The 25,020-nt window shown below is 38.5% G+C and overlaps 1 protein-coding gene across 1 annotated transcript in view; it reads right to left on the bottom strand.

Annotated features, from left to right (window-relative positions):
• Positions 1-633: 633 nt before the first annotated feature.
• Positions 634-25,020, bottom strand: part of cog6 (component of oligomeric golgi complex 6) — a 47,188-nt gene continuing 22,801 nt past the window's right edge. Inside the window, exons 8-19 of the mRNA XM_036563393.1 lie at positions 24,698-24,791; positions 19,565-19,693; positions 17,872-17,963; positions 16,285-16,349; positions 15,965-16,056; positions 15,754-15,871; positions 12,843-12,974; positions 11,595-11,762; positions 10,519-10,626; positions 5,357-5,410; positions 5,168-5,247; positions 634-1,075 (exon numbers count right to left, since the gene is read on the bottom strand). Coding sequence (XP_036419286.1) covers positions 928-1,075; positions 5,168-5,247; positions 5,357-5,410; positions 10,519-10,626; positions 11,595-11,762; positions 12,843-12,974; positions 15,754-15,871; positions 15,965-16,056; positions 16,285-16,349; positions 17,872-17,963; positions 19,565-19,693; positions 24,698-24,791 — 1,280 coding nt within the window. The 3' untranslated portion in view covers positions 634-927. The remainder of the gene's footprint in view (positions 1,076-5,167; positions 5,248-5,356; positions 5,411-10,518; positions 10,627-11,594; positions 11,763-12,842; positions 12,975-15,753; positions 15,872-15,964; positions 16,057-16,284; positions 16,350-17,871; positions 17,964-19,564; positions 19,694-24,697; positions 24,792-25,020) is intronic.

Raw genomic sequence — 25,020 nt, 5'->3', positions numbered from 1 at the left:
TGGGTGAAATCGATATGAAAGTGTAACTCCTCCTCCTCCCCGCCCCATTTTAACACGAGGAGGTGCTGCCTTCTCTGTACAAAGGCTTTGGCCACACTATCTCGACCTTTCCTGGTTATAATACCACTTTAATGTCGTAATTCTACGACTTTTGTTCTCGAACTAATACGACTTTTATCTCGAAATAGTACGACTTTTTTTTTAGAAATATTACTACTTTATTCTCGAAATAGTATGACTCTATTCTCAAAGTCTACTATTTTTATTTTTATTAACAGTGGCCCTAAAACACCGTCGTATCATTCAGAGCTGTTAACAAGGTAACTCCGTTAATGGTCACTGGGCACAGGCATACTTTGAACAAAATATTTGGTCAAGATGCTAACAACACAGTAATTAGTTAATAAACTTCAGCATACTAATTCTGAGATTTCGGCATTGCAAAAGCTGACATCGCAATAACAATTAACAATATATTGTGCAGCCCTGATAGAGTAGATGGTTTTGCACTGTAACCGTATGCACTGCGTGTCTCTGCGTGAATGTATGTGTGTGGTGCTGAAAGGTCTTTAGTTTGTTCTCCCAGGCCTGCCAGTGGGAATCCGTTCATGTGGAGAGGAAAAATATGTTTTGTTTTTTTGCAGAGTGCGAGCTGTTCTGTCTCTTCCTCAAACAGAGCCTTTTACCCACAACAATGTGGGAGCCGAAGAGAAGGACACCAAGTGGCTTAAAAGTTTAAAACACACACTGTCACCACCCATGCCTACCCCAGCCGCACCACTAGAATCCACATTGTGTCCGCCTCTGACTGACTGGCTCATATTGCCGCCCAGCCAGTGTGTGGCACCTGATCTTCTGGACGCCAAAGTCAGTGATACTGGTTCAGACCCAGACCCAGTGATGATGTGTGGGAGTGTGTGCTGGAGCTCAGGACAGCAGGGTCTGTACCTGCTGAGGGGATCTGTGTAACACACTCTCAGGCTCTTTGTAGTTGTTGGCTGGGTTGGTTACAGCTGTATACATCTCTCCATATGCACGGCACACCAGCTCTGTGGACTGCTTGAAAATCTGCTCTCTGTAGAAGAGAGAGAGGGGGAAAAAAAACATGAGTTCTAATTTGGTCCAGTTTACTTATTTTTACTAAGAAGGAATTATAGTTTTTGTTTTTATAGCACTTTTTCGAGGACAAGGGACAACCTACGGATGGATATTTTATTATAACACAATATAAGGGGCTGGCAACTCGACTGCAAGCATATCACTGATCCTAAAGATTTGTGACTTCATTAACCAAAGTCAGATAAACGACTACATTACTGTTTTTTTTTAAATCTGTGTGAGATCCCGAATTATTGAGGTAAACTGACTGGTAGTGACCACAGTTACCGCAGTGGTAAATGTTAGTGACTAACACAAACAGTATAGTGCTCATGTAAACAAATGTTAATATTTGCTAAAAAAAACAAAAAAAAACAAAAAAAAACAACACCACAAGGCATTGATAGGCAACATTTGTCAGCTAAGAGTCTAACATTCGTCAGACTAGCAAACAAACTACGCACTTGTACACATTGCCCAGCAGCTCAGACAGCTATGCGATGCGCAGTAGAGCTAGAAAAGGAAAAAAAAAAAGGTTCTTCAAAGGCCAGTTTCACTCACGTGAAAATGTGGAACTGATCTTTCACAGAGTTTTCACGAAGTCTGTTTACATTTATTTTACCACAGATAAGGGGTCTTTTTAAATTCTGGTAGCTGGTTAGACACAACTAAAGCTTTGATTCTTGAGGGATCACTTGACATCAGCGTCTTCGTAATGCAGTGCTGTCTCTCTCAAATCCAACCAAGAACATATAGAAAGTCATCTGAAATGACCGGCACTGTTGTTTATTTGGCAGTGAATAGTATATTCAAGCAGGACCCTATAGTTAAAACCATGAATAGATTTAAAGAGTTGACCCCCTGTATTTATTTAAAAAATGGATTATTATAATCTCCTATTCTGATGGTAAAAGGAAAGTTCTACTCGCTACAGCTTTAAGACACTTGTTTGCATCAGAAGGCTGTGGAAATATCAAAGAACTCGGAGATAACTCCTCTTTTCACAGTCTTTCACAACCATTCTGTCTTTTAACTGATTTGACTCACCTTTATAGATGTAAAATGTCATCTATTATGTACTTCAAAGCAGCGTTAGCAAAACAGTCAATGCAAAGATGTGCCTTACAATTTTGAAATGTTTTGAAAGAGAAGGTCAGTCACACTGCATTTCACCCCAAAAAAAAGTATGCTCAATTCAATTCAGTTACAAAATACTGCATTCAGACTAAATAAAACAAGTATATTTTTACAGTCTAAACTTCAAAGCAAACTGAGATCTGGGTAAAGCAGGAGTGCCCAAAGTGAGGCCCACAGGCCAAAGCTATCCTGTGAGGACGTATGACTTGGCCTGCCAGAAAGTAACCCTACCCCCAACCTCTTATTCCTTATTTTCCTTTTTCATTGTGTTTAGTAGCACAATACAGTGTTATAACACGATATAATGTAATAAAGTACATTTTTAAGAACTCGATTTAAACCCTTCATAACTTCATGTGTATATTATTTTGTCTTTTTGCCCCTCAGCCCACCACAAACTTTGCACCTTGACGGCCCAAGACAAAAGTTTAGGTACCCGTGGGAAACAGAATATCACAAAATAAAACACTTTATCAGTAAGCATCGTTATATACCAACACATACAGTTCCATGCAAAAGTTTGAACACTCCAGTCAAATGACAACCAATTGTTTTGTTGATCTTCAAAGTGAAAATATGTTAACACATCCTCTACAGAGAACTTAAATATGGCATTTTCTGTTAATTTTAGTGCACAATTTCTATTTATTTGATGAGTTTAGCATTTTGAAATTTAACATTTTAAATGTGCCATAACTTCACAGACCACAGTTTATGTTCTTGTTTTCCAAAATATTAAATTCAGCAAATTAATAGTAATTGCATATTAAAATGTGTGGTCTCTGTAGAGGATGTGTTACCGTACATACACTTATAAAAATCAATAAAACATAATTTGCCTGAACTTTTGCACACGACTGTACCAGCTGTTCTAACTGGTAACTACATGAAGTCCTGCTTCACGTTGCTAGTTGACGAAGCACATACAGTAGGTCTCTCAGACACCACTGCTCCACAGTCAGGACAAGAGGCTAACAGTGCCACCTACAGCTGCACAAAATCTCAGCTGCTGTAGTTAAACATACGATGACAGTGTGGGCTCTAGCAGTAAAAGGATAACTGAAAAGCATGCAAACATTTATCTCCACGTGTAAATATGCCTGATTTCAACAACCAGCTTGGTTTTAACAAGAAGTGTGTATAGCAAAGTGCATAATATATGAATGCGTGTGAACAAGGTTTCCAATAAACCATTCCACCTATTTGCCCCACTCTGAAAGCCACGTAGAGTCAAGCCATGTTTAGCGGTTATGTGTAGGCGAGAGAGAAGTGGAGCTTGGAAGGGGTGGGCGAGAGAGGGGAAAAAGAGAACGCGAGAGAGAAATGGACCGGTAGATAATTAGCTGTGGCCGGCCCATCCGTGATTCCATCTCCATTAATAGAGAACATTAACCTAAGGGACACTGAGTGCTCCTCGAGCCCTGTTACATTTCCCAGTAACAATGTGACTCAGTCAGTCTCTATCTTTCTCTCTCAAACAGCAACACCACACTCATGCTAAAAGCATACTCCTGCAGTGAAAAAAGGAGGGAGGAGGAAAAAAAAAGAAACACAACAAATGCACATGTAGTCTCATGCTTGCCGTTCTACTTGCTGTCCACAGTGGGAACAACTGTACGGACAATAACGAACAGTACGTTTCTGAATGGTTTATTATTTTTATTTACTGGACCAAAAAAACACAAACAAACAAACAAATAAATAAATAAATAAATAAATAAATAAATAAATAGATTAAAATATACGTTCGCAATAAATTAGCAATGACTACATGCAATCTGCATTTTGATAATATATAATTTAAATTCTTCTAGTGGCCTCTCTTACACTAAAAAACAGAGCTAAACAGATACACTGTTAAACAGGCTCACTTAGTCAGCTAATCTATACAGTACTGAGCAAAAGGCACCTGGAAAATTTAGTTTTAAAAAGCTATTCATCTAGGCAATTTTAAGGCATTTTTGGCTCAGAAAAGTACTATTACTAGACTAACCCCTAAAAACCCCAGACGTCTTACATATTAGGGCTTATTATTCAGTAACTACATGGACTTCAATGCAAACGGGCTGAGCTACTCTTAGGGGATAGACGTGTGCAATAACTTTTTGGGCCTGTCAGTGGGTCCTGGCCATTTAAGGGGATAAATAACAATAATGTTAGTACAATAAGTAGTGATTTCATGTATGTTCGTATAACCATTTCCAAACCACTTCTTGTTGCAGACCAGTATTATTTGTTGTTATCATCACAAACCTTGGCTAATCAATACTTCATTATGTTGAATCAGGTGTACTGGAGGTGGTGTGTTCATCTCATCAGCTCAAAAGAGCTCTTTTTTTAATAAGAAATTTAAAAAGGTTTTACTGCATTAATGTTTGTTCATTTTTACACACTGCTATCCATACAGTATTATACATCTTTAGCTTCCTTTTTATCTTTCTTCCAATGAAATGCTTTCAAATCTTTGAAAAACTATGGAAAATGTGTTACTTTTCAGATAAGCCTATTTGTGTTGTTTGTAACCTGATAATTAACTGTAAAATAATCCTAGGATCTCTCAGCTCAGATGGTGAAAGATCATATATATGCTCCTTAACTCTGGAATCGTATCCCAGAGAATATTAGAAATTGTTTTTAAATGTGCTGTAATTCCATTTATATCCATTTACATTTTATCTTCTCAGTGTTTTACTTGTATTTCTGTGTAAAGCATTGTGTTATTCTCATTAACATCAGCAAAACTGATAGCCCTGGTATCGTCTCAAAGCGCTAAAAGGATGCAGTACAAAGGACGCATCATGGAAATAACATTGCTGAAGCAATGGTATCCCATACAAATGAAGCTGATGTGAGTTCAAAAAGTAGGAATCTTCATAAACGCTACAATTTCTATATAGTGTTTGCAGCCTTGGAGGGACAAGAAGTGGCTCACTTGATAGCTGCACTGAGGAGAAAGTTGAGCTGAGGCATCATGAAAGCATCAGGAGATGACAAGTAGCGGTCAAACTGGACCTGGGCATAAAGAAAGGATGACAGTTACAAGAAAGAGAAAGAGAAGAACAAAATGAATGAAGTGAAAAGTAACAATAGAGTGTTTGAATGTGTGTAAAAAGAGACTCACCATAGCTGCTTTTAGAGATGAACTGTCCATGCTTGGGAGATTGGATAGAGGACCCTGGGGGGTGGGAGGGCAATGGAAAGAGAGATAAATATCACGCATCAATGATCTATACATTTCCCTGTAGTAGTAATAATAATAATAATAATAATAATAATAATAATAACAACAACAACAACAACAACAGGTTTCACACACGCACACACACTTTTTTAAACGTTTTATAAAAAAAACTGTTTTAGACGTTTAAAAATATAATAAGACTAAATAATTATTATTTAGTTACTATTAAAAACAGAACTGAACTATAAATAAATAAATCCATGGTCTGCACATATTAGCACACAACAACTTCTCTGGATTTCTCAAGGCACAAGACTCCTACGTGCGTCCCGTACATCTCCGAGCAACAGACTCTGCTGGAGTTGAGTAAAAGTCTTTCATGCTGTCATTAGCAGCAATTGAGCCACGGATTTCTCAGCTTGGTTGATGCAGACGGCTGTGAGACCACACTGCTGCGTGATGCAATTGAATGATGGAGGCTCACTGCTGGGGTGGCTGGGGCACACACAGGCTCTGCTAGTGGGCTGATATGCTGAAGACTAACGTTACCCTAAAAGACTGGCGGTTCCTTCCTTAACTCTCTCTAATGTTCACTTTCTTAACAACAACCTGGGCTAACATTAACTTGGTCTGTTACTGACTACATAGAGGGAGATGTGTTATCACTAAGAGAAGCGGCTCAGCCATTCAGGTAAGGAGCTCCTGCTAGCATGTTTTACACTGTATGTGCGTTGCATTATCTAGTGTATTTGTGACATATCGGTGAAACAATAGTTTAGGAAGAATTCCAAACAGTACATCGCCCACTACTACTGCCTTCCCAAGAAACTCTGGCATTACAGATTTTGCCAGGAGCACTTTTACACCTGCTTGTCAACCCACACTGCTAATGTACTGTTAAGTACCGTCTAGCACCAGCACGTGTGTGCATCAGAAACTGCTTTGCGGTATCGGTCAGAGATACTGGTATCTCCATCGCCAATACTGATTTTAATACTGCGTTTAAGTGACATCGATATCAGTGCAATGCTTAACACACTTAAATTACATTTTCCTGTAAATTTTAGTGAACAATTTCTATTTATTTGCTGAGCTTAATATACTGGGGGGAAAAAAAACTATAAAAAAAAATATAAAATGCACCTTCTGAATATTTGTACTGGGCACTTTTTGTGTTTTTTTTTCTCCAATATGTTAAACTCAGAAAATAAACAGTAACTGTGCATTAAAATGGCAGAAGTGTGTTCTATGTGGAGGATGTGTTAACTTATTTTCACTTAGAAAATCAACAACAGGAGAGAAAGAGTGATGTGCTAAAAAAGATACATTTGACACACAATTGGATAAAAGATATGACCGGACTATAAGCAGGTGGGCAACTTTTCAAACAATATTAGAAGTAATGATGCTGTAGCCACATCTACATCTACATCAACATACTTTCCAGAAGCAGAAGAGACCATTTAAAGGAAAACTGACCCCAAAAAAGTCAGCATCACAGATAGAAGGGACCAGTAACACACGAGACTTTGCTATCTAGTCAAGATTAACCTGGACTGACTGTTAGCTAGGTAAGTATTTGAATCCAACAACACATTCAGTAATGAAGAAAAACCTGCCAAGCTTTTAAACAGCGTGAGAGAAAAGAAGTACATAAAAAAAGCTATAAAAGCCAATTTAAAGACATCAAAGTTTGAATGGCCTACAGTCTTGGAGAAGTAGCACTCAGACTTGCAACAAAAGAATTATTAAAACAGTTCACACAAAAACCTGAAAACCCAGAAAATAGACTTGTCGAGACCCAATCATTTTATTGTCAAAGTAATTGAGTGCAGGAAGAGCCCATAATTAATGCTGAATGTAGCGGGAGAAGGCAGAGGAGCAGGAGGCGAGACAGTTGTGTTCTGCACTTGTGGACAGCAGGTGTCTTGAGGCAGTTAGTCACCCTGCAGCCTTTCATGGGGGAGGACTGGCAAAAGAATGACCAGACTGCAAGACGATGCCAAGGCATTACTCTCTCTTTTTTCCCTCTCTCTCTCTCTCTCTCTCCCTCTCTGACTTTTTCCTGACTCCGTATTGTTGCTCCTCTGAAGTGTCCATTCATATAAATGACAATAGAGAGTGACATTGTAACAGAAGGAGTCATGAGCAGCTCAAGGAACATACCAGTTTTGCATCACTTGTCCTCCTCAATGGGTTTAAGCTGACATGAAGTTGCTTACTGAAACTTGCATTACAGGGCAGTGAACACAGAGTGAAACATGGAGATGAATTGAGGTACTTTAAGTACCAATTCAAAATGAACTACTGTGGTTCTTTCCATGGGGAAACAGTGTCGCCTTGGAACGAAACCTTATATCTCTATTTTTAACAGATTTTGAAAATACCAGCTGTCCTTTACAATGTGTAAAATTGCATGATGAATGGCACAATAAATAAGCTCCATAAAGATTTGAGGCAAAAAAAAAAAAAAAAAAACAACCCTTTCATTCAATGTTAAGAACGTTTTTGCCTTCTCTCCTGTCAAGTTTTGCAAATATCAGGTATACTCAATATACTGCTTGAAAGTTACTCCAAAAACCTCCCAGACCCCAAATATCATAAATTACAACGTATGGATTGCACACACTACACTTTTGTGCTAAATAAAGACTTTCTACAATGAAACAGTAAAACATCAAAATGAGTGGGGAACAGAGGACTTCAAAAGATGTATGTAATGAGACACATGATAAATTGGAGAATATGGATAATAATTTCTTTTTTCCCCCTGGGCCTTTTCAATCCCAGGTCATTTCCTGGTGTCTGAAAAACTTGTGCAAAAAGCTGTGCTCACAGATCTATTGATGAGAGCTTTACCATGGCGTAACCATGGCAACAGGGTCTAAAGAGAGGCTATGTAAACAAAGCAGACTATTCCTGTAAAACGTGAAGAAAAAAGGGAAAAAAAAGAGCAAAGTGAGCCATCAGAGATGAGGATGAGCAGCAGGCAGACAGCGCACTCATTACAGGCAATATAACAGCCATAAACGCTGCTTTAAATATACGCAGAGAGGAGCTTAAGTGAGCTTCCGTTATGACATACAGACACATACAGACTCCAAAAAGCTTTTCTAGTTTATACCTCTGTGGTATACATGAGCAGAAAGACAAAGAGCACTTTTACAAAAATTGTTTCCAGCTATTTTTTCAGACAAGCCAATATATTTAGATTGTTGGTTTAAAAATAATTTTAAAAAAAAACAACAGACAGAAAAACAATCAAAAAGCAGAATCATAGACAGTTGCCTATGATGAAAAGGATAAGTGTGTTTATTGCAGTAGCACTTGCACTGTGGGATTCAGCTTAAATGTAATTCACAATGTAATGTACTGTATAGTTGACATAGGCTGGTTTCTGGTTTTAGCGACACTGCACCTTTTTCATTTGGTTTTTAGGCACATTGCAATGGCTAAAATTATACATATGGATTCATATATTCACTGACTGGCCAGAAATGTGCCCAGGATATAAGCACTCTGTTACTTTTACATTGGAGCCAAAAAAAATAAAAAATAAAATTAAAGACCATTTTTTTAAACTTTCACTAGTACATACATCCCACGTTCCATGTGCCAAAGTCAAATGCATTACTTTGCCATTATTGTATTGCTCATCAGGCAATTGTTAGCAGAAGCCGGTGCTACAAGAACAATCTGTTTGTCTATCAGGAGCCAAATGTTAAAACAAGCAGATTACGCATACAGTACAGTACTGGTGTGCTGCTAGAAGAAGTACGGATACTGTCAAATAAATAAAAAAAAAAAAAACATTTTTATTCAATGTTGCACAGTACACAAACATGCTATCTTTGCAATGAAACATACAGCTGTTCAATTCTCTTTAAGTATCAATGATATCCAGGATATTTTGATGTAATGTGGCATAATTTATCACAATAACAATATCTTCACATGGCCTACTCTGACCTATTATAAAGCCAAAATACAGAGCAATGCTTTCTCATCCACTCCTGTGTGTGCACTCTTGATAACCAACAATTAACTCTTATCATTAAAACATGATGCTGGGCCATTACAGCCCAGAGCCCACAGTGGCTGGTGGACTCCAGTATGAAAGGACATGGAAAATCAGCTATTTGATTAGTCAAAACTGAGACAGAATTTGAGTGCTGTGGAGCTGATATCAACAAACTGTTTATGATAAGGTTATTTTTATACATTTTTAAGGTTATTTTATGTGTCATAAGTGACCTTTGTTGGTGTGCTGAAATGCTTGAATACTACAATTACTTGTTGCTATCTAATTACATATTGATCATGGGCTGTCCTAGACTGGACCAAACAACATTTCCAACAGAAGTAAGGTCCTAGCGGGGATGGATTCTGATGAAAGAAGCCCATTAAGCAAACACTGACTCTATAAACTGCACTAATATCTGAAATACAAGACCTGAGAGTGGCAGACTGAGATGTGAGCTCAAATTTTCACACCTACATGACATTCACCAATAAAGGCCTAATTCTCACAGAATACTGGCCCATGTGTTTTTTTAGTATGTTGCAAGAAAGATGCCATGACCTTGAACGTGATTCAAAAGACTTCAAGTTATTTCTTTCTTCTGTCTGAATACTCATGGGTCAAATTCTGAAGCTAAAAGATAAAGTTTAATTAATACAATTAACATGGTTATTGTTATACTATTACATGCCTTTGAGCCACTATAAATATTCAGTGGTAAAATAAAATGTGCACGTGAACTGTATTACAGCTATTACAGTTACAGTTAGCACATTTTAGTGTACGGTTTATATTTATATGCATATTATTTGCTTGGCATATTGGAAAAATTGAAATATAAAATATACCATAAATTTTGTTTAGGCCAAATTTTATATATTTTTATTTATGTTTTTATATATTTTTCCATTATGTTAAATTCAGCAAATAAACAGTACTCACTGTAGAGGATGACAAAAATTGACCAGGACAGTAGCAAGTTGCCCTTTTGTGCTAATTAAAAATTAGCTCACCTTCAACAGTCTAGGCCAGATGTATAACATTAAAAACAGCAGAGCTGGTCTGGGATCAGCAGTCCTACCTGTTCCACGCTATGCTGCTGTACACAGTTGTAGATGTAGCCGAGTCCAGCTCGGGTCAGCACGTAGGACGCCTGCTCGTTGATCAGAGTGTCCAAGTGAGCCTCAATCTAATACACAAAGTATTGAAACATCGAGAAAAACAAAAAACATTAAAATATTCTCTGCCACTTTCTTTCACTAGAAGAGCTGGAGTCGTTTCAGTTCCCGCCAGAACCTAAAAGGGGTTCATTACAACAGCTAACTCGATGGAAAGCAATATGACAGAGGCACATAGTGAAAGAGGGGTTGAGAAGGGCAGAATCTGATTTGCAAAGGGTTTGGTTTGTTACTGTAACTATGTATGAATAATATCTTTTTAAAGCGCCCATATCTTGAAAAACACATTTTAACTAGCCTGTGAACATAGTTAAAGCTTCAAAATGTAGTGTTCACTCCCCAGCCCATACAGTCCATACGTGGAAGTTAAGCTGCAAAAACAGCCTGTTTTAAATGTACTGTTTCTGTGATGTCTTTAGAGCCAACTCATTTACATACATCTTCTTATTCAGCTTACTGCTTTCTGAATGAGTCACAACACAGGACGGTCAACCAATTTCCATATTATTTACATCTATCAGTCTTAAAGGCACAGTAAAAAAAAGGAGGCTAGTCAAAATGGTAAAACTGATAAAAACGAAATACTATGAATTACTAATTTTTAGTACATAAAACTACACATAAGCGGGAACTTGGAGGAACAAATAAAGCATACAATAAATGTAGGATATGGGCCCTTTAAAAAGTCACAGTGGAATTAAAGACACATTTACCAAGACGCTTACATATATGGTTTACAAAGTTGTTTACATTTTTGTGTTAAAAGAAACACAGGTGATTCAATCAAAGTCTGACAGTTTAATATCTGTGCATATTAGTGCTTTTTAAAAAAGTTACAGTAAATTTTAATAACACTGCAAGGATACTGAAAGCTGTAAAAATCGAGATCACTAAAATCATAACAGGAACTTGCAAAAGCCATACTTTTGATACAGGATAGACAACCTTCTCTTCAAAATACAATGCTGACATGCTGTACCTGGAACTCAAGCATCTCCAGCCGTTTGTCCGTAAACTCAAACAAGGCCAAAGTAGTTTTCATCATGTAGAGAGAGTTCACCATGTATGTGGCCATGTCTGCAGTGCCCAAATTGCTGGCAGACACAGTGCAGAGCTGCAGCAGAGGGTCCAGGATGCACGACAACACCTGAACACAACACAGAAGACTAGTATTCGAGATGTGTGTGCTGTTTAATAAGCATTTATGAGTGTTCTCACCTTCACGAAAGTGCAGACACAGTAAAGTCCAAACAGTTACTTTTGCAATTTGCTCAAGCAGTTATAATTAGACAGAAAATGAGGAAAGAGCAGAAAAACTGGAGGAAAATTACACTAAGGTAAGTAGCCATGACGAGACAAAATAACTTTCAGTTCTTCTTTGGGTTGAGGGGATTTCTGGCTGCACTTATCTTTTCACCAAGTGAAACATTGGTTTAAAAAATGGCACACCGTCATGGTAAGTCCAAAACTTTCCACCTTTTGTATTTAACGCACGTTTGAATCTTGTTGCTTTGTGCAGCACCACCTCAATATACATTGGGAAACTTCTAGGAAACAGACATACTATGCACTTGAAAAGTGACATTCTTTATCAGTAATGATGAGTGTGCCACCTCCAGAGGCTGCAAGTCATACACAGTTCAACAAAAACCTCTATCATGTTTCATAAAATGAGCAAGCAAGCCTTGCATTGGCTGTCTAAGTCTTCTTTTCTCCACTCATTGACCTTTCTACAATGTGTTTACCGTAATCTCTTCTGTCTGTAAAACTTTGTTCCACCACTTTGCACTTTTTAGCCTATTGTAATCCGGCCTTCTGTTTTGGAGGATGATGAGAGGTTTATGTCTTTCAGTGCAGCCTTTATAATTCTGTTGTTGAAATCTTCTGTAAACAGTAGATTGTTCCTGTAATCTGGAGGTTGTTGGTGATTTCAGGGACAGCTGTTTCTAGAGTCTTACAACCTTAGTAGTTTTTCTATCCTCAGCTGCAGTGCTTTTCTTCAGTAGACCTGTTTGTCTGACTTTCTTTTTTTTTCTCAAGAGACTGCAAATCGTGGGTTTTCAAGGACACTGTATGGCAAGGAGGACACTGTATACTGGATATTTTGCAACATAATAGAGAAACAAGGCTTCACTAAACTACAGTACACTTTGAATAAAGACGCAAAACTGTAAAATACAGTATCTAGAATATCCTTTAGGTTTGGTATCCACAACACGTTCTTTACCTGAGCAAAGTCAGCCTGGCGGGCATCCAGGGGGAGAACAGAGGAGTCGTGGGAGGCGAGAACCTCTCTAAGGAGAGAAAGTGTCTGAGTGAGGGAGGCTGTGGGGCCCAAATCAGGAGGAGGCAGTTCCACCTATGTGAGAGAGAGAGAGAGAGAGAGAGAGAGAGAGAGAGAGAGAGAGAGAGAGAGAGAGAGAGAGAAAAAGAAAGAAAGAAAGAAAGAAAGAAAGAAAGAAAGAAAGAAAGAAAGAAAGAGAGAGAAAAGAAAGAAAAGAAAAGAAAAAAAAGAAAGCTAAAGAGAAACCAACTGAAAAGCCGGAAACAATACATGCATAATAGGCACACACTGCACTTTTTTACCCTAAGACCCACTTTGACATTTGTGTGGGTTTATGTACCAAAAAACAATCACAACTCATTTCTGATTACCATTTTCCAACCTCTCTCTATCCTTTACTATTAAACAGGCTGTTTCTGTTATTGAACCATGTTTTGCATGTAATTTGTGAATGACCTCTGTCCTGATTGGCTGCCCTATACTGTGTCTCATTCAACAGTCCACAGAAATGTACAGAACAAACTGTTTAGTGCAGACTGAGATGCTGGAAAGCCACTCCTGCTTGATGTCTGGGTCCTTTGGAAGGTTATGCAATAATATATATACTTCCCGACAGCCAGGAACAGCACAACAGTTAATCATCTTCACCCACATTTTCCACTCCAGTAGTGCTACAGACTGTCTGCAGAAACCACACTTCTTCAGTTCAATGGGAATGGGCAGATAAACTGCTGAAGGCTGAATGGGCAGTCATTTGTACACACAATCATGCCAGTGACATCACAACAATGATGAATTTGACATCTGCCAACATTATATACTATCAGGACACTAAATGGTAATGGTAACATGACACTATGTATATATATATAAAAATAATGTAACATTTATTAATTTATTGTGAACAAAACAGCAATTAGGACGTAGCTGGTAGGCTTATGTTTGCTTCCTGTTGTTCATTTCTTATGTGGTGTATTGATTATTTTCACTTAATTCCAAGTGATAACAGTGATTGGCAGAGGAGAACTGGTTTGTGCTTATTGACTAAATATGTAACATTCCACCAAACTGGTTTAAAGAAAACTGGTTGAAAACCTGTTTTTAACTTGCAACTGACCTGGACTTTAGACTAAAATCCTTTAAATGACCTCATGCCTTAATTATGTTTATTTTATTAAAATAAATAATTGAACATCTAATTTTGTCACTATACAACAATAACACTTGCAAAGGTAGTGATATGAAAATGTGGGACAGCATTTTTCAAGTTTTTTTTTTTATTTTACAAATTAAACTCATGATGAATTAAAATCCTTCAACTCCACTTTAAAAGAATCCAAAGAGATCTCTTAAAAATAGCATTTTCATTAGTTTAAATTTAGTTAGGATTTGGGACACTTCCCAATAGAAAGTACACTATAAATTATGATTTTGAATATATATTATGCTTATTACCATCACAATTAATATATAATCCTTGTCAATAATTAAAGTGAATACATAATTGTTTTTTATTTTATTTTTTTACTGTAGGTTCAGTAAAATGGTCTCATATATGAGTTTGTGGCAGATAAGCACTGTCTATATAGGTCTAGTCTTCCAACGTCTAAGTTAGTCACAGCAGGCTTTAATCAGAGAATTTCTTGGTCCTTAAGAAACAACTTTAAATATTAATAAAAACATGGTGTTGAAAAAATGTCAACTTCAAGTATGGTGTTTCATTTTTGTTGTTTTACTGATGACTAAAACCAGCAAGAACTCCCCCTTCTAAATGTTTACAGACACAAGCAAACAAGTTACTAGCATTCTTCAAGCCATATAACCAAAAGTAGGTCTATTTGATGACACCACCTACACATAATAATACCGGTAGCTTTGCAGGGTCCACCAGCCAGCCTGAAAAAACATTTAGGGGAAACACTGGCTATAGGAACTGTGGAGTAAACAGTAACAAGAACATGACTGACCTACCCAAGTACATAACTGTTTCATACTTCACTTCTGTGAACGTTGTATATGACTTTGCTTAATCGAGATTGATCTAATTTATCAACATTTCTATCCATCCAAGCAATTCTAAACTACAATATATTGAATAATACTCCACAAATTTCACAAAGCTGCACCTGCCCTCTTCACATGCTCAATAACCTGCCTACCATGTGTGACACTGCCTCTGATTCTTCTCACTGCTTACTAATAAATGCTCAGCTCTTCCTTCCATCCCTTCACGCTAGCAGACCGTAGTGCCCTGCAGCCTCTAATGGAGCTGATTAGCTCCGGCCAGCGTTCCTGGCACTGAGCATCGGCCACTGATACGTAACGTCCCTAAGCCTGTGCTGATTCGATTAACGTGCTGCTAAGGCGATAATTCCCTCTGAAGAGCAGAGAGCGAGACTGACTTGTTGTTCCAATCGATCCACCTGTCGATGAAACAGCCTTCCGAAGAAGTCCGGCCGTGTTCAAGGATATTTTGGCGGTAATTTAAGAGGCACCGGTGTGGGGCTGCTGTTTTGCAGCCCAGTGTGCTCGCCTACGCGGAGGCGTGTACCCCTGGTGTTTACAAGGTACAAGTCCTTCAGAGTTTGTTGACCTCAAGGATTTCACAATAGCAGAAAAGATAAAATATATAGGTTTTATGTAGCTCTGAGATCTGAGCATTACCTCGCTTCCCACTGAATTCTCAAGGTCTATGTAGAGTTGGTTATGAATCACACTATATGCACCTAATAAACTCTGACATATACTATAAATTTTGCAGATTTTTCATGATCTTTGATTTAAAGGGAAGGGGATACTCTGAAGAATTTTAAATATATAATTTTGTATAATTTAACATCTACTGCTTATTTACCTTGTCCATGAGTCTGCTAGCATGGAGGCTAAGGCTGTTGAAAAACATCTTCTTACTGAGGACATGCATCTCTTCAATAGTGATCAACAGAGACGCAACACTTGTGCCAATGATGCCACTATGAGAGAGATAGAGAAAGAGAAACATTAATAGTTTGACTTCATCATTTTAATGAGTCCCAACATTCACCCATCAGAGGGTAAGACAGTACCTGACTGTATGGTGGTAGAACTTTAGTAGGTTAGAGAGTTTGTAGAGCAGCACAGCGCCCGGTTCTGCTACTATAACCTGCTCGATCCGCACCTGAGTGACAAGCAGTCACAAAAAGCCAAGTGGATTATATGAATGTGAGACACAACCAATATAAGTATTAAACAGACACCTTATAGTTTATAATTAAATTATGGTCAAATACAGTATGTTTTGGTCTAATGAGCTTCACTAGATTTAGTACTGACAAAGTGAAAGTCTGAAAATGTGGCGGGACTGGGCCTTTTCATCTAACTTGGCTCATGCATCCCAGCCCCTTACCTTCAGTGGTCTGCAAACCCCTTCGGTTATGTGGCCAACAATTTCCTGCATGCTGTCGTCAACACCTGCACAGTCAAAAGCACACACCACACATCTCTTCAGTTTACAAACAAAAAAAAGGGGGGCCTCCTTACCTAGTGATGCTGCTGATGGCTAGTTTAGACTTTACATTTCATTTGGTATGAGTTTTTTGAGTTAGTTACAGCTGCAATGTGTCAGATTTTTTTAAAAAGTGTAAGAAGCATCATCACTGAGTCAGGAGAAAAATAACACACTAAAATAAGGTGTCCGTGCACTGCTCCGAGTCATCTGGTAAAGCCTAAAATAACTATTTGCATTTATTTGTTTTTTTTTAAACTGTGCATTTATTTGGTATTTTAAACTGTTCTCTGTCTACCACTTTTGGTCGGAGCAAAAAACGTCCAGATGCGGCTTTACATGCCCATTTACAACCCTGTGATTTGGCCCTGGAATGAAACAATGTTTTCCCGGTTTTGGTGGACTCAAAAATAATTTGATAAGCTCGGCTCTGTTCTGCTGGTTTACAGTGAGACACCATGATGGCTCACACAGACGCAAAATGTGAAAATAGACACAGATAGGAAAATAAAATGAACCGCCATGTAAATAAGCTAGGTCATCATACTACTTAGTTAGCTATGCACGTTACCTGGAGCTTGCTAGTAGCTAACGTTACCTATACTAGCTACTTTGTGTCGATCTCGACAACAACACAAAGTAATTTAAAGTTGTTTGCTCACTGTGAAACTTTCAATTTAAGATGATCTGACTTCAACTGTCAAAAAGTAGATGATATCACATGGCATGGCTAGGTATTTACAGGTTGCTGTAGGGGTTGTGATGCTAATAAAGTTGGAACTGCACCTCTCTTCAATCTCAAATACTGAGTGAAGCCTGCTTGATACTGTCCAAGGTTTGAGAAACTGTCTGGAGTGAAATGTGCAGAACAAACTAACAACTACGAATTAATGTTGTCTGGGACCCTGTTAAACATGTGAGAGATGAAGTCGGCTTCCTGTTTGCCAGCTTGTTGAAATAATTTTCTGTTCCACCTTAAATGGTGCAACAGTTACATTCTGGCGCCTGTATAACCTGTAGCATTTAAGGTGGAATGGAACATTTGGTTAAGAAGCTGGCAAATAAGAAGCCAACTTCAGCCTCGTTTAAAGATGAACTTCAAGACCGTTATGTAAGAGAGAGTTTGAAATTGGCCTGTTTTACCCTCTTTTTGCTTATGCAGGATTTGTGTTTGAAGGAAGAGACAAAATTGTTTGAGGTTTATGGTATGTCAGCTCCATTTACCAAACTCTCCTTATTCAACTATGCCAAAGTAAACACGGTTTTCCATTTTATGGCACCTTTAAATGCAAATTCTACATTATACTGATGAAAATATAATAACAATAGTATAATATAATTATTTACACATGAATCTTTGCAATTTATGAAGTCATTTTCAGCGCTACACACTTTCTAGACAGTCTCTCAGCAGCTGGCAGTAGCAGTGTTTGCAGTGCTACAGGTAGTAGAGCTGAGTGGAGCAGGGGCAGCGGCAGCGGAATATACCTTGCACTGTGACCTGTTTGAGGAGAGCCTCCAGATGCTCCTTCTCTGAGGCTGTAGCCTGGTGCAGCCATGCCAGCATGTCCCCCACATACCTAAGAGTTTGATACACAAATAAACAAAGACTGATCATTGCAGCATTGAAGTGACACAAATCTGTTTTTTGTGTCTTTGTTATCAAATCAAATTTAAAACACTTTCATTTGTTTGTCCTAGAACACTGCTGTATATGTATCTGATATGTACTGAGAATGGTCAGATCAAAATTTGGGATTTTTTGCCCCCCTACACTTCACTGCACATGTACATATCACTGTCGTCATTATTCACTGTTTGCCAGCATGTCAGCAGCAGTTAACAGTAGTGGCTAATCAGGAAAAATGTGCACATAGGGGTCCTTTCAGGTCACAGGTCTGTAGGAAAACCAGAGAAGAACAGGCTAACCTACAATGTCAGGCATGGTAAGGTGCTCGTGACAAAAACTATATATTTATTTTTTTTTTGAAATGGCAAAAAGTGTTACTCTCACACACACACACACACACACACACACACACACACACACACACATATATATATATATATATATATATATATACACACATATACATATATATACACACATATATACATATATATATATATATATATATATATATATATATATATATATATATATATATATATATATATATACACACACACACACACACACACACACATATAAAAAGCAGAAACTTCGAAATGGTTAGCTGCAGTGTAAAGCAAATCATTACTTGGCGACAATAATAAACATTCTTCTCAACCAATCAGATTGTGTTGTTGGATCTGCCTCTTGTATGAAAGAAGGCAGTGAACGGATTATGTGTCCTATAAACAGTTCACTGCAACTGCGACTGTATTCTCAAACACTGACAATGCCCATAAATCTGAACAAAACATGAACAGAATATTTTGTTACCGTGTTAAGAAGGCAGAGCTGGTTTGGCTATGAGTGTCTCAAATGCAACAACAGGATACTCATTACATAACATGGCCATCACAGCATGTCATCATTACATTACTGTTATATTCTTTATCAGAAAGCGGCAAAAGAGGTGAGAAGACAAGCGGTTCTGAGAAGTGCTCTTCCCGCCTTTTATCGACGTCCTGCGGAGAACCTGATGTTCTCTCCGCGGGTTTCCAGAGAAGGGTTGAAGACGTTAGAACAGAAACAGGACGTGGGGTCCTTGTAACATTCTGAAATCCATAGATCTCAATAGCCGCCCTTTCTCTGAACCCCCTACGCTAACTGATTCCCTGAAGAAGGCCTGAGGATTCTCTGAAAGAGAATCAGTTTGTTTTTAATGTATTTAGAGGGCAGAATTGGATTTGCAACTTTGGAGACACAGTTTAGACACATAAGAGAGGCAGAAAGCCAAAAAAAAAAGAAAAAAAAGAAAAAAAGGGGAATGTGTTGGTACAGAGATGAGTGCTGTGTGTGATGTAATGAGATATGGAGTGGCTTTTAGTGCTAAATGACAGCAAGACCCTCAAGATGACCTCCAATTAGCTGTGAAATGACTGTTTTATTTTTAGAGCTCAAAAAGCCACCCATTAGATTTTTGGAATTTTCAATGTGCTTTTCAAAACTCTAATCACAGGAAATGCAAGGATGGTTAGAAAGTGGATGTGCATGTTTAGTAGAGTAATTTACCTCATAGGGTCATGAGAATGCATCTCTATTGGTCTGGGGGTGCCCCCTGGACCCCCCCGCGTTAGTGCATCTATGAAGCCTCGGACCACCGCATTGCGCCTGGCTGTGCCAAATTCATCCAGTGTATATCTGACAACCATGAAAGCAGAGAAAGAGAGAGAGAGAGAGAGAGAGAGAGAGAGAGAGCGAGAGAGAGATGTAAAATGTTTTATGTAATGTTTGATTTTCACTGTTACTTTTCAGTTCATTAACCCCTTTTTCACAGTGGCAACAAAATGCAATTTTCGATTTTGGAGGTCCTTCAGGTAAACTGTGCAATTTTTTTCTTCAACAATGTTGATGGAATATATTTGAATGATGGAAATGTGTACAATTTATTATTTTGTAGGTAAGTGAAGAAGTCAGCAAGTCATCAAGTCATCACTAACGGAAACAAAACCTTGTATCTCTATTTTTTCGTGTGTGTGGGGTTTTTTTTTTCCAAAACCTGAAAATACCAGCTGTTGCATAAACAGTGTTAAATTTTCATCATGAATGAAGCAAAATGACTGTTTTTACATTTTTGAACTTCCATTCAAAATTAATAACATTTTTTGTCTCCTGTAAATTACCATATTGGAGATACATTATATGGAAAAGTATTGGGACACCTACACATCACACCTACAGGAGCTTTAATGAAAACCCATTCTAAATCCATAGGCAATAATATGGAATTGGTTCCCCCTTTGCAGCTGAAACAGCTTCCACTCTTCTAGGAAGCTTTTCTACAAGTTTTCGAAGTGTGTCTGTGGGAATTTTTGCCCATTCATCCAGAAGAGCGTTTGTGAGGTCAGACATTGATGTTGGACGAGAAGGCCTGCCTCACAATATCCGTTCTAGTTCATCCCAAACGTGGTTGACGGGGTTGAGGTCAGGGCTCTGTGCAGGCCAGTCAAGTTCTTTCACACCAAACTTACTCAGCCATGCCGTTACGGACCTTGCTTTGTGCACTGAGGCACAGTCATGCTGGAACAGAAAAAAAAGGGCCTTCCTCAAACCGTTCCCACAAAGGCAGAAGCACACAAATACCCAAAATGTCTTGGTATGCTGAAGCATTAAGATATCCCTTCACTGGAACTAAGCAGCCTAGGCATAGCATTATCCCTCCTCCACCAAACTTTATAGTTGGCACAATGCAGTCAGGCAGGTATCGTTCTCCTGGCATTTGCGCGTGATTCATCACTGCTCCAGAGTTTAGTGGCGGCGTGCTTTACAGCACTCCGTCCAACGCTTGGCACTGTGCTTGGTGATGTAAGGCTTGCAAGCAGTTACTTGGCAATGGAAACCCATGCCATGAAGCTCTTGGCACACAGTTTTTGTGCTATGTTAATGCCAGAGGAGGTTTAGAACTCTGCAGTTATTGAGTCAGCAGAGTGTTGGCACCTATATGTATATAGGCCACAGCACTCGGCAACCCTCTCTATAACATTATGTGATCAAGTTGCTAGTTGCAATTTGGTTCCTAAATGCATTAACTTTTCAATTATACCACTCACAGTTGATCATGGACTATTCAGGAGGGAAGAAATTTTGCAAACTGACTTGTGGCAGTGGCATCATATTACATCATGCTCAAATTCAGTGAGCTCTTTTGAACGACCCATTCTTTTACAAATGTTAGTAAGGACAGACGGCATGGCTAGGCAATACACCTGTGGCAATGAAACACCTGAATTCAATGGTTAAGAGGTGTGTCCCAATACTTTTTTTCAGTTTTTATTCTGAAAGCGATGACATAAGCACAAGTGTTTTTATTGTGTTTAAATGCTAATTATTTTTATTGTGGCAGTGGTACATGATTTTTGATATCAAGAAAGCTGACGTTGTGCTGTCCATTTTATATCAGCATGACCGTCTTTGTTGAGAGATGTGAATTATTTTCACAGCAAGAGTCCTCATTCCTCTCTTTTCACCCCTCAATGCTCGCTAGCAGCTCAAAATAGTCACAACATTTAACACAAAGAGAGCTAACAGTGTCCTAGTTAATCTGACAATGGAACAAATGTTTCATTTGATTATATTACTTTAAAGTATCCAAGTCTACTGCCATTCCACCAGCAAATTTGCCCATAAGAGGGCCTGCAAAAGTAAGTTTAAAAAAGGCGTTTGCTAATACTTTGAGTATATTTTGCAATACTTGACTTCAATGTAATCAAAGTATTGTCCTTGATATGAAGAGCAGGATTTGCCTAAACAAGTCCAATGATTTGGCAATTTTCTTTTCAATTTCCATTTTAAGTTACTGCCCACAGACCAGACAAACATGGTCATTTATTAAAAACATTTTGAAAAACCTGAAAAGTGTCACCTACAAAACAAATCTCTTCTGCCTGGACCCTAACCATGACCTCCAGAATCAGAGAGAGAAAATTGCTTGAGGTTAGCAAGTGCCTTGGTCACACAGGCAGACGAAAACAGTGGAGGCCCCCGGTGTAGCGCGGAAGCGGCAGTGTTTTGATCTATGGGCTAAGAATGAGCCAGAGCAGACTAAACAGTAGCCACTACAGCAGCCACAGAAAAAAGGGGTGGAGCAGATTGGCACAAGTCGCAGGAACACACTTTCGCTCTCTCTCTCTGTCTCTCTGCTCTGGCCTTGGACTCCCACATCCCTTCCCTCATCAGAGGCCATAGCACAGAATGTGGGAGAGAAACAAAATAGAGAAAACACTGATTTTATCTCTGTCTTTCTGCCAATGTTTACCTGAAGCATAACAATCACTCTTACAAACTGACACTTTGTATTCCTCTAAAATTTCTGATCATATTTTTTAGGAGATGACAAACTTTTCACAAAGTGGCTGCAACCTGAACCTCTGTGTTCCCAACAGATGGAGAACAAGTGCACATTCCACTGATGCTCAGACAGTTTCTCCAACTTATTCTGGGAGAAAATTAAAAATCAGAAATGACAGAGGGATATTCTCATGGCCTGTGCATGAGGGAAAAAGAAGAAACTCTCACCACAAGGCCAAGTTTACATTCTGTCTTTGGAAAGACTGAGATAGCAATCCGCTTACACAAAACATTAATGCTGGAAACAGCTCAGTTTTTACTGTTTCTAAGAAAAAGTGAAACCCGAAATCTAAATCTCTGACAAACTCCCACAAAAGCATGACACTGTAAACTGGAATGAAATGCATAAGATGAACAGAATTTTCCACCATAAAGCTGTGTTTTTCAGAAGCCCACAAACATGCAGCTGTCTTGTGTTAATGCTGCCTATATTTAAGACTCTTTACTGACATTTTAAATGTTAACATGAGATGAAGAATCAGACCCAAACTCTCATACTACTCCATTGATTAATGAGTAGTCTAGTAGGCTAGCAGGACTATTCAAACAACTAACTGACCTTCACATACTGATAAATTAAACAGGTAAAGTCAAATCAGTAATGCGACGTTTGTTACCTAATCTCTAATCCAACGTTCTAAAACCTGAACCTATTTCTAAATGAATCTGATTGACTTAAAGCCCAAAATCACAACATTACTCTACATTGTACAAAATGATCTTCTTCTTTTAGAAACTTTAGCAATGTTTCAGATATAATGATTTTTTCCCCTTTGTATTTTATAGTGCGTGGTTCCTTAAGTAAATATTCAAACACTTACTTTAATATAATGATTGTGTGCTTTGTATCAAAACGTTTGGAGGGTTTGTGTTTTAATAAAAACGCTGTTTAGTCTCAATAAAAAGGACGTTATTTACTTTGCATCGTAACATGCATTATATGGCCAAAATTATGTGGACATGACCACTAAACCAATGTGATTTAGTTGTACATCCCATTTTTAACCATGGATATTAATATGGAGTTGGCTCCACCTTTGCAGCTATAACAGCCTCTACTCCTCTGGGAAGGGCAAGATTTTGGAATGTGTGGACATTTCCACCAATTCAGTCAAAGTAGCATTTGTGAGATAAGGCACTTATGTTGGAAAAGGAGATTTTAACATGCTATGTGCTTCAGCACTTGTGGCCCTGCTCTGTAGGTTAGTGTGGTCTATTGCTTCGTGGCTGAGCTGTTTTTGCTCCTAGCACACATCCTTTTCACAATAATGGCACTCATAGTTGACTGGAGCAGATCTAGCAGGGCAGAAATTTAACAAACTAACATGTGGCAGAGGTGGCATCCTATGACAGTGCCACGTTTAAAGTCACTGAGCCCTTCCGTATGACCCATTCTACTGAAAGCGTTTGTCTATGGAGACTGCATGGCTATGTGCCTGATTTTATACCACTGTTAGCAATGGTTGTGGCTGAAACACCTGATAATAAGGAGGGGTTTCCGTAAACTTTTGGCCATATAGTGAATGCTAAGCATGTTGGCAAATTCTCACCGATTACAATCTGCATGAAATTAATCCATTAAAATGTTGCTTTAGCAAACCTAGCAATACTGCAGCAACTAGCAAGCAAAAAGTCTGACTCTGCTGTGTAAAAAATTCAAATAAACTATTCACGTGAACAACACGCAAATTCTCATAGGTCTGATTCACACATACTGCATCTGCGTGCCGTGAGCAACGCGGAAAGTCTTGTTTTTCATTTTGGAGCACGTGTTAAGTGGTCAGCGCTTTTACACAGGCTGCGTGTGCGAAGCGGCAGAGTCCCAGACGCCGCACTGAAGCATCACAATGTTTAGAGAACAGACCCAGGGCAGATTTTTTTCTGCACGCACTGTACTAAAGTATTCTTGCTGCAGCTGTTTTTAAGGTAATACTTTGTTATTTATGACCAAAAGATTTTACTAATTAATTAAAATCTCAGATTCAGTTCTTTTTATTTCACATTTACATTTTTACAATTGTTTTCACTTTGCAGCATATAGTTCTTATCATTCCACTGTCACTCAAAAATACTTTACATGGAATAGGAAGGTGCAGTCTGAATCAGAGGTGACACCATGTGGTGAGAATAAATTACTACAGTGGACATCACTAATGTCAGACAAAAGACTACGAATGGCATTGACAAATGGTTTCTATTGGAGGGCTGCATGCTCTCATTAACCAGAGGAATAAAATGTCTATTGTATTACAAGGCCAAAGCGTTTATGCGTGTGCGTGTGAGAGAAAGTGTACTCACTTATAAAGAACAGGACGGTCCTGCAAAGCCTCCATGGCTTGAGTCAGCACTGGAGGAACATCACACGTCTCCTGAGTCAACCCCCGGCACTCATCTACACGACAGAGAGAGAACGTGAAGGAGACAAAGAGACAGAAAGAGAAACAAGAAGAGAGAAAAAGTAGGAAGAATAGGGAACAAATTTCCTCTCAAAATCTTAAAAACCAGATAAAAACCAAACGACGCCCTTCTTTTTTGCTCTCTTTGGCTTTTAAAGACTATTTTAATTAGAACAGCAAAAGATCAGTTTATTCAGAATTTATTTATGAGTCACCACACTCCCT

Source organism: Colossoma macropomum, unplaced genomic scaffold (genome assembly GCF_904425465.1).
Source record: "Colossoma macropomum unplaced genomic scaffold, Colossoma_macropomum, whole genome shotgun sequence".
Taxonomy (NCBI): Eukaryota; Metazoa; Chordata; class Actinopteri; order Characiformes; family Serrasalmidae; genus Colossoma; species Colossoma macropomum.
Note: the sequence above shows the minus strand (reverse complement) of the source record. Positions and strands in the feature narration are given on the sequence as shown.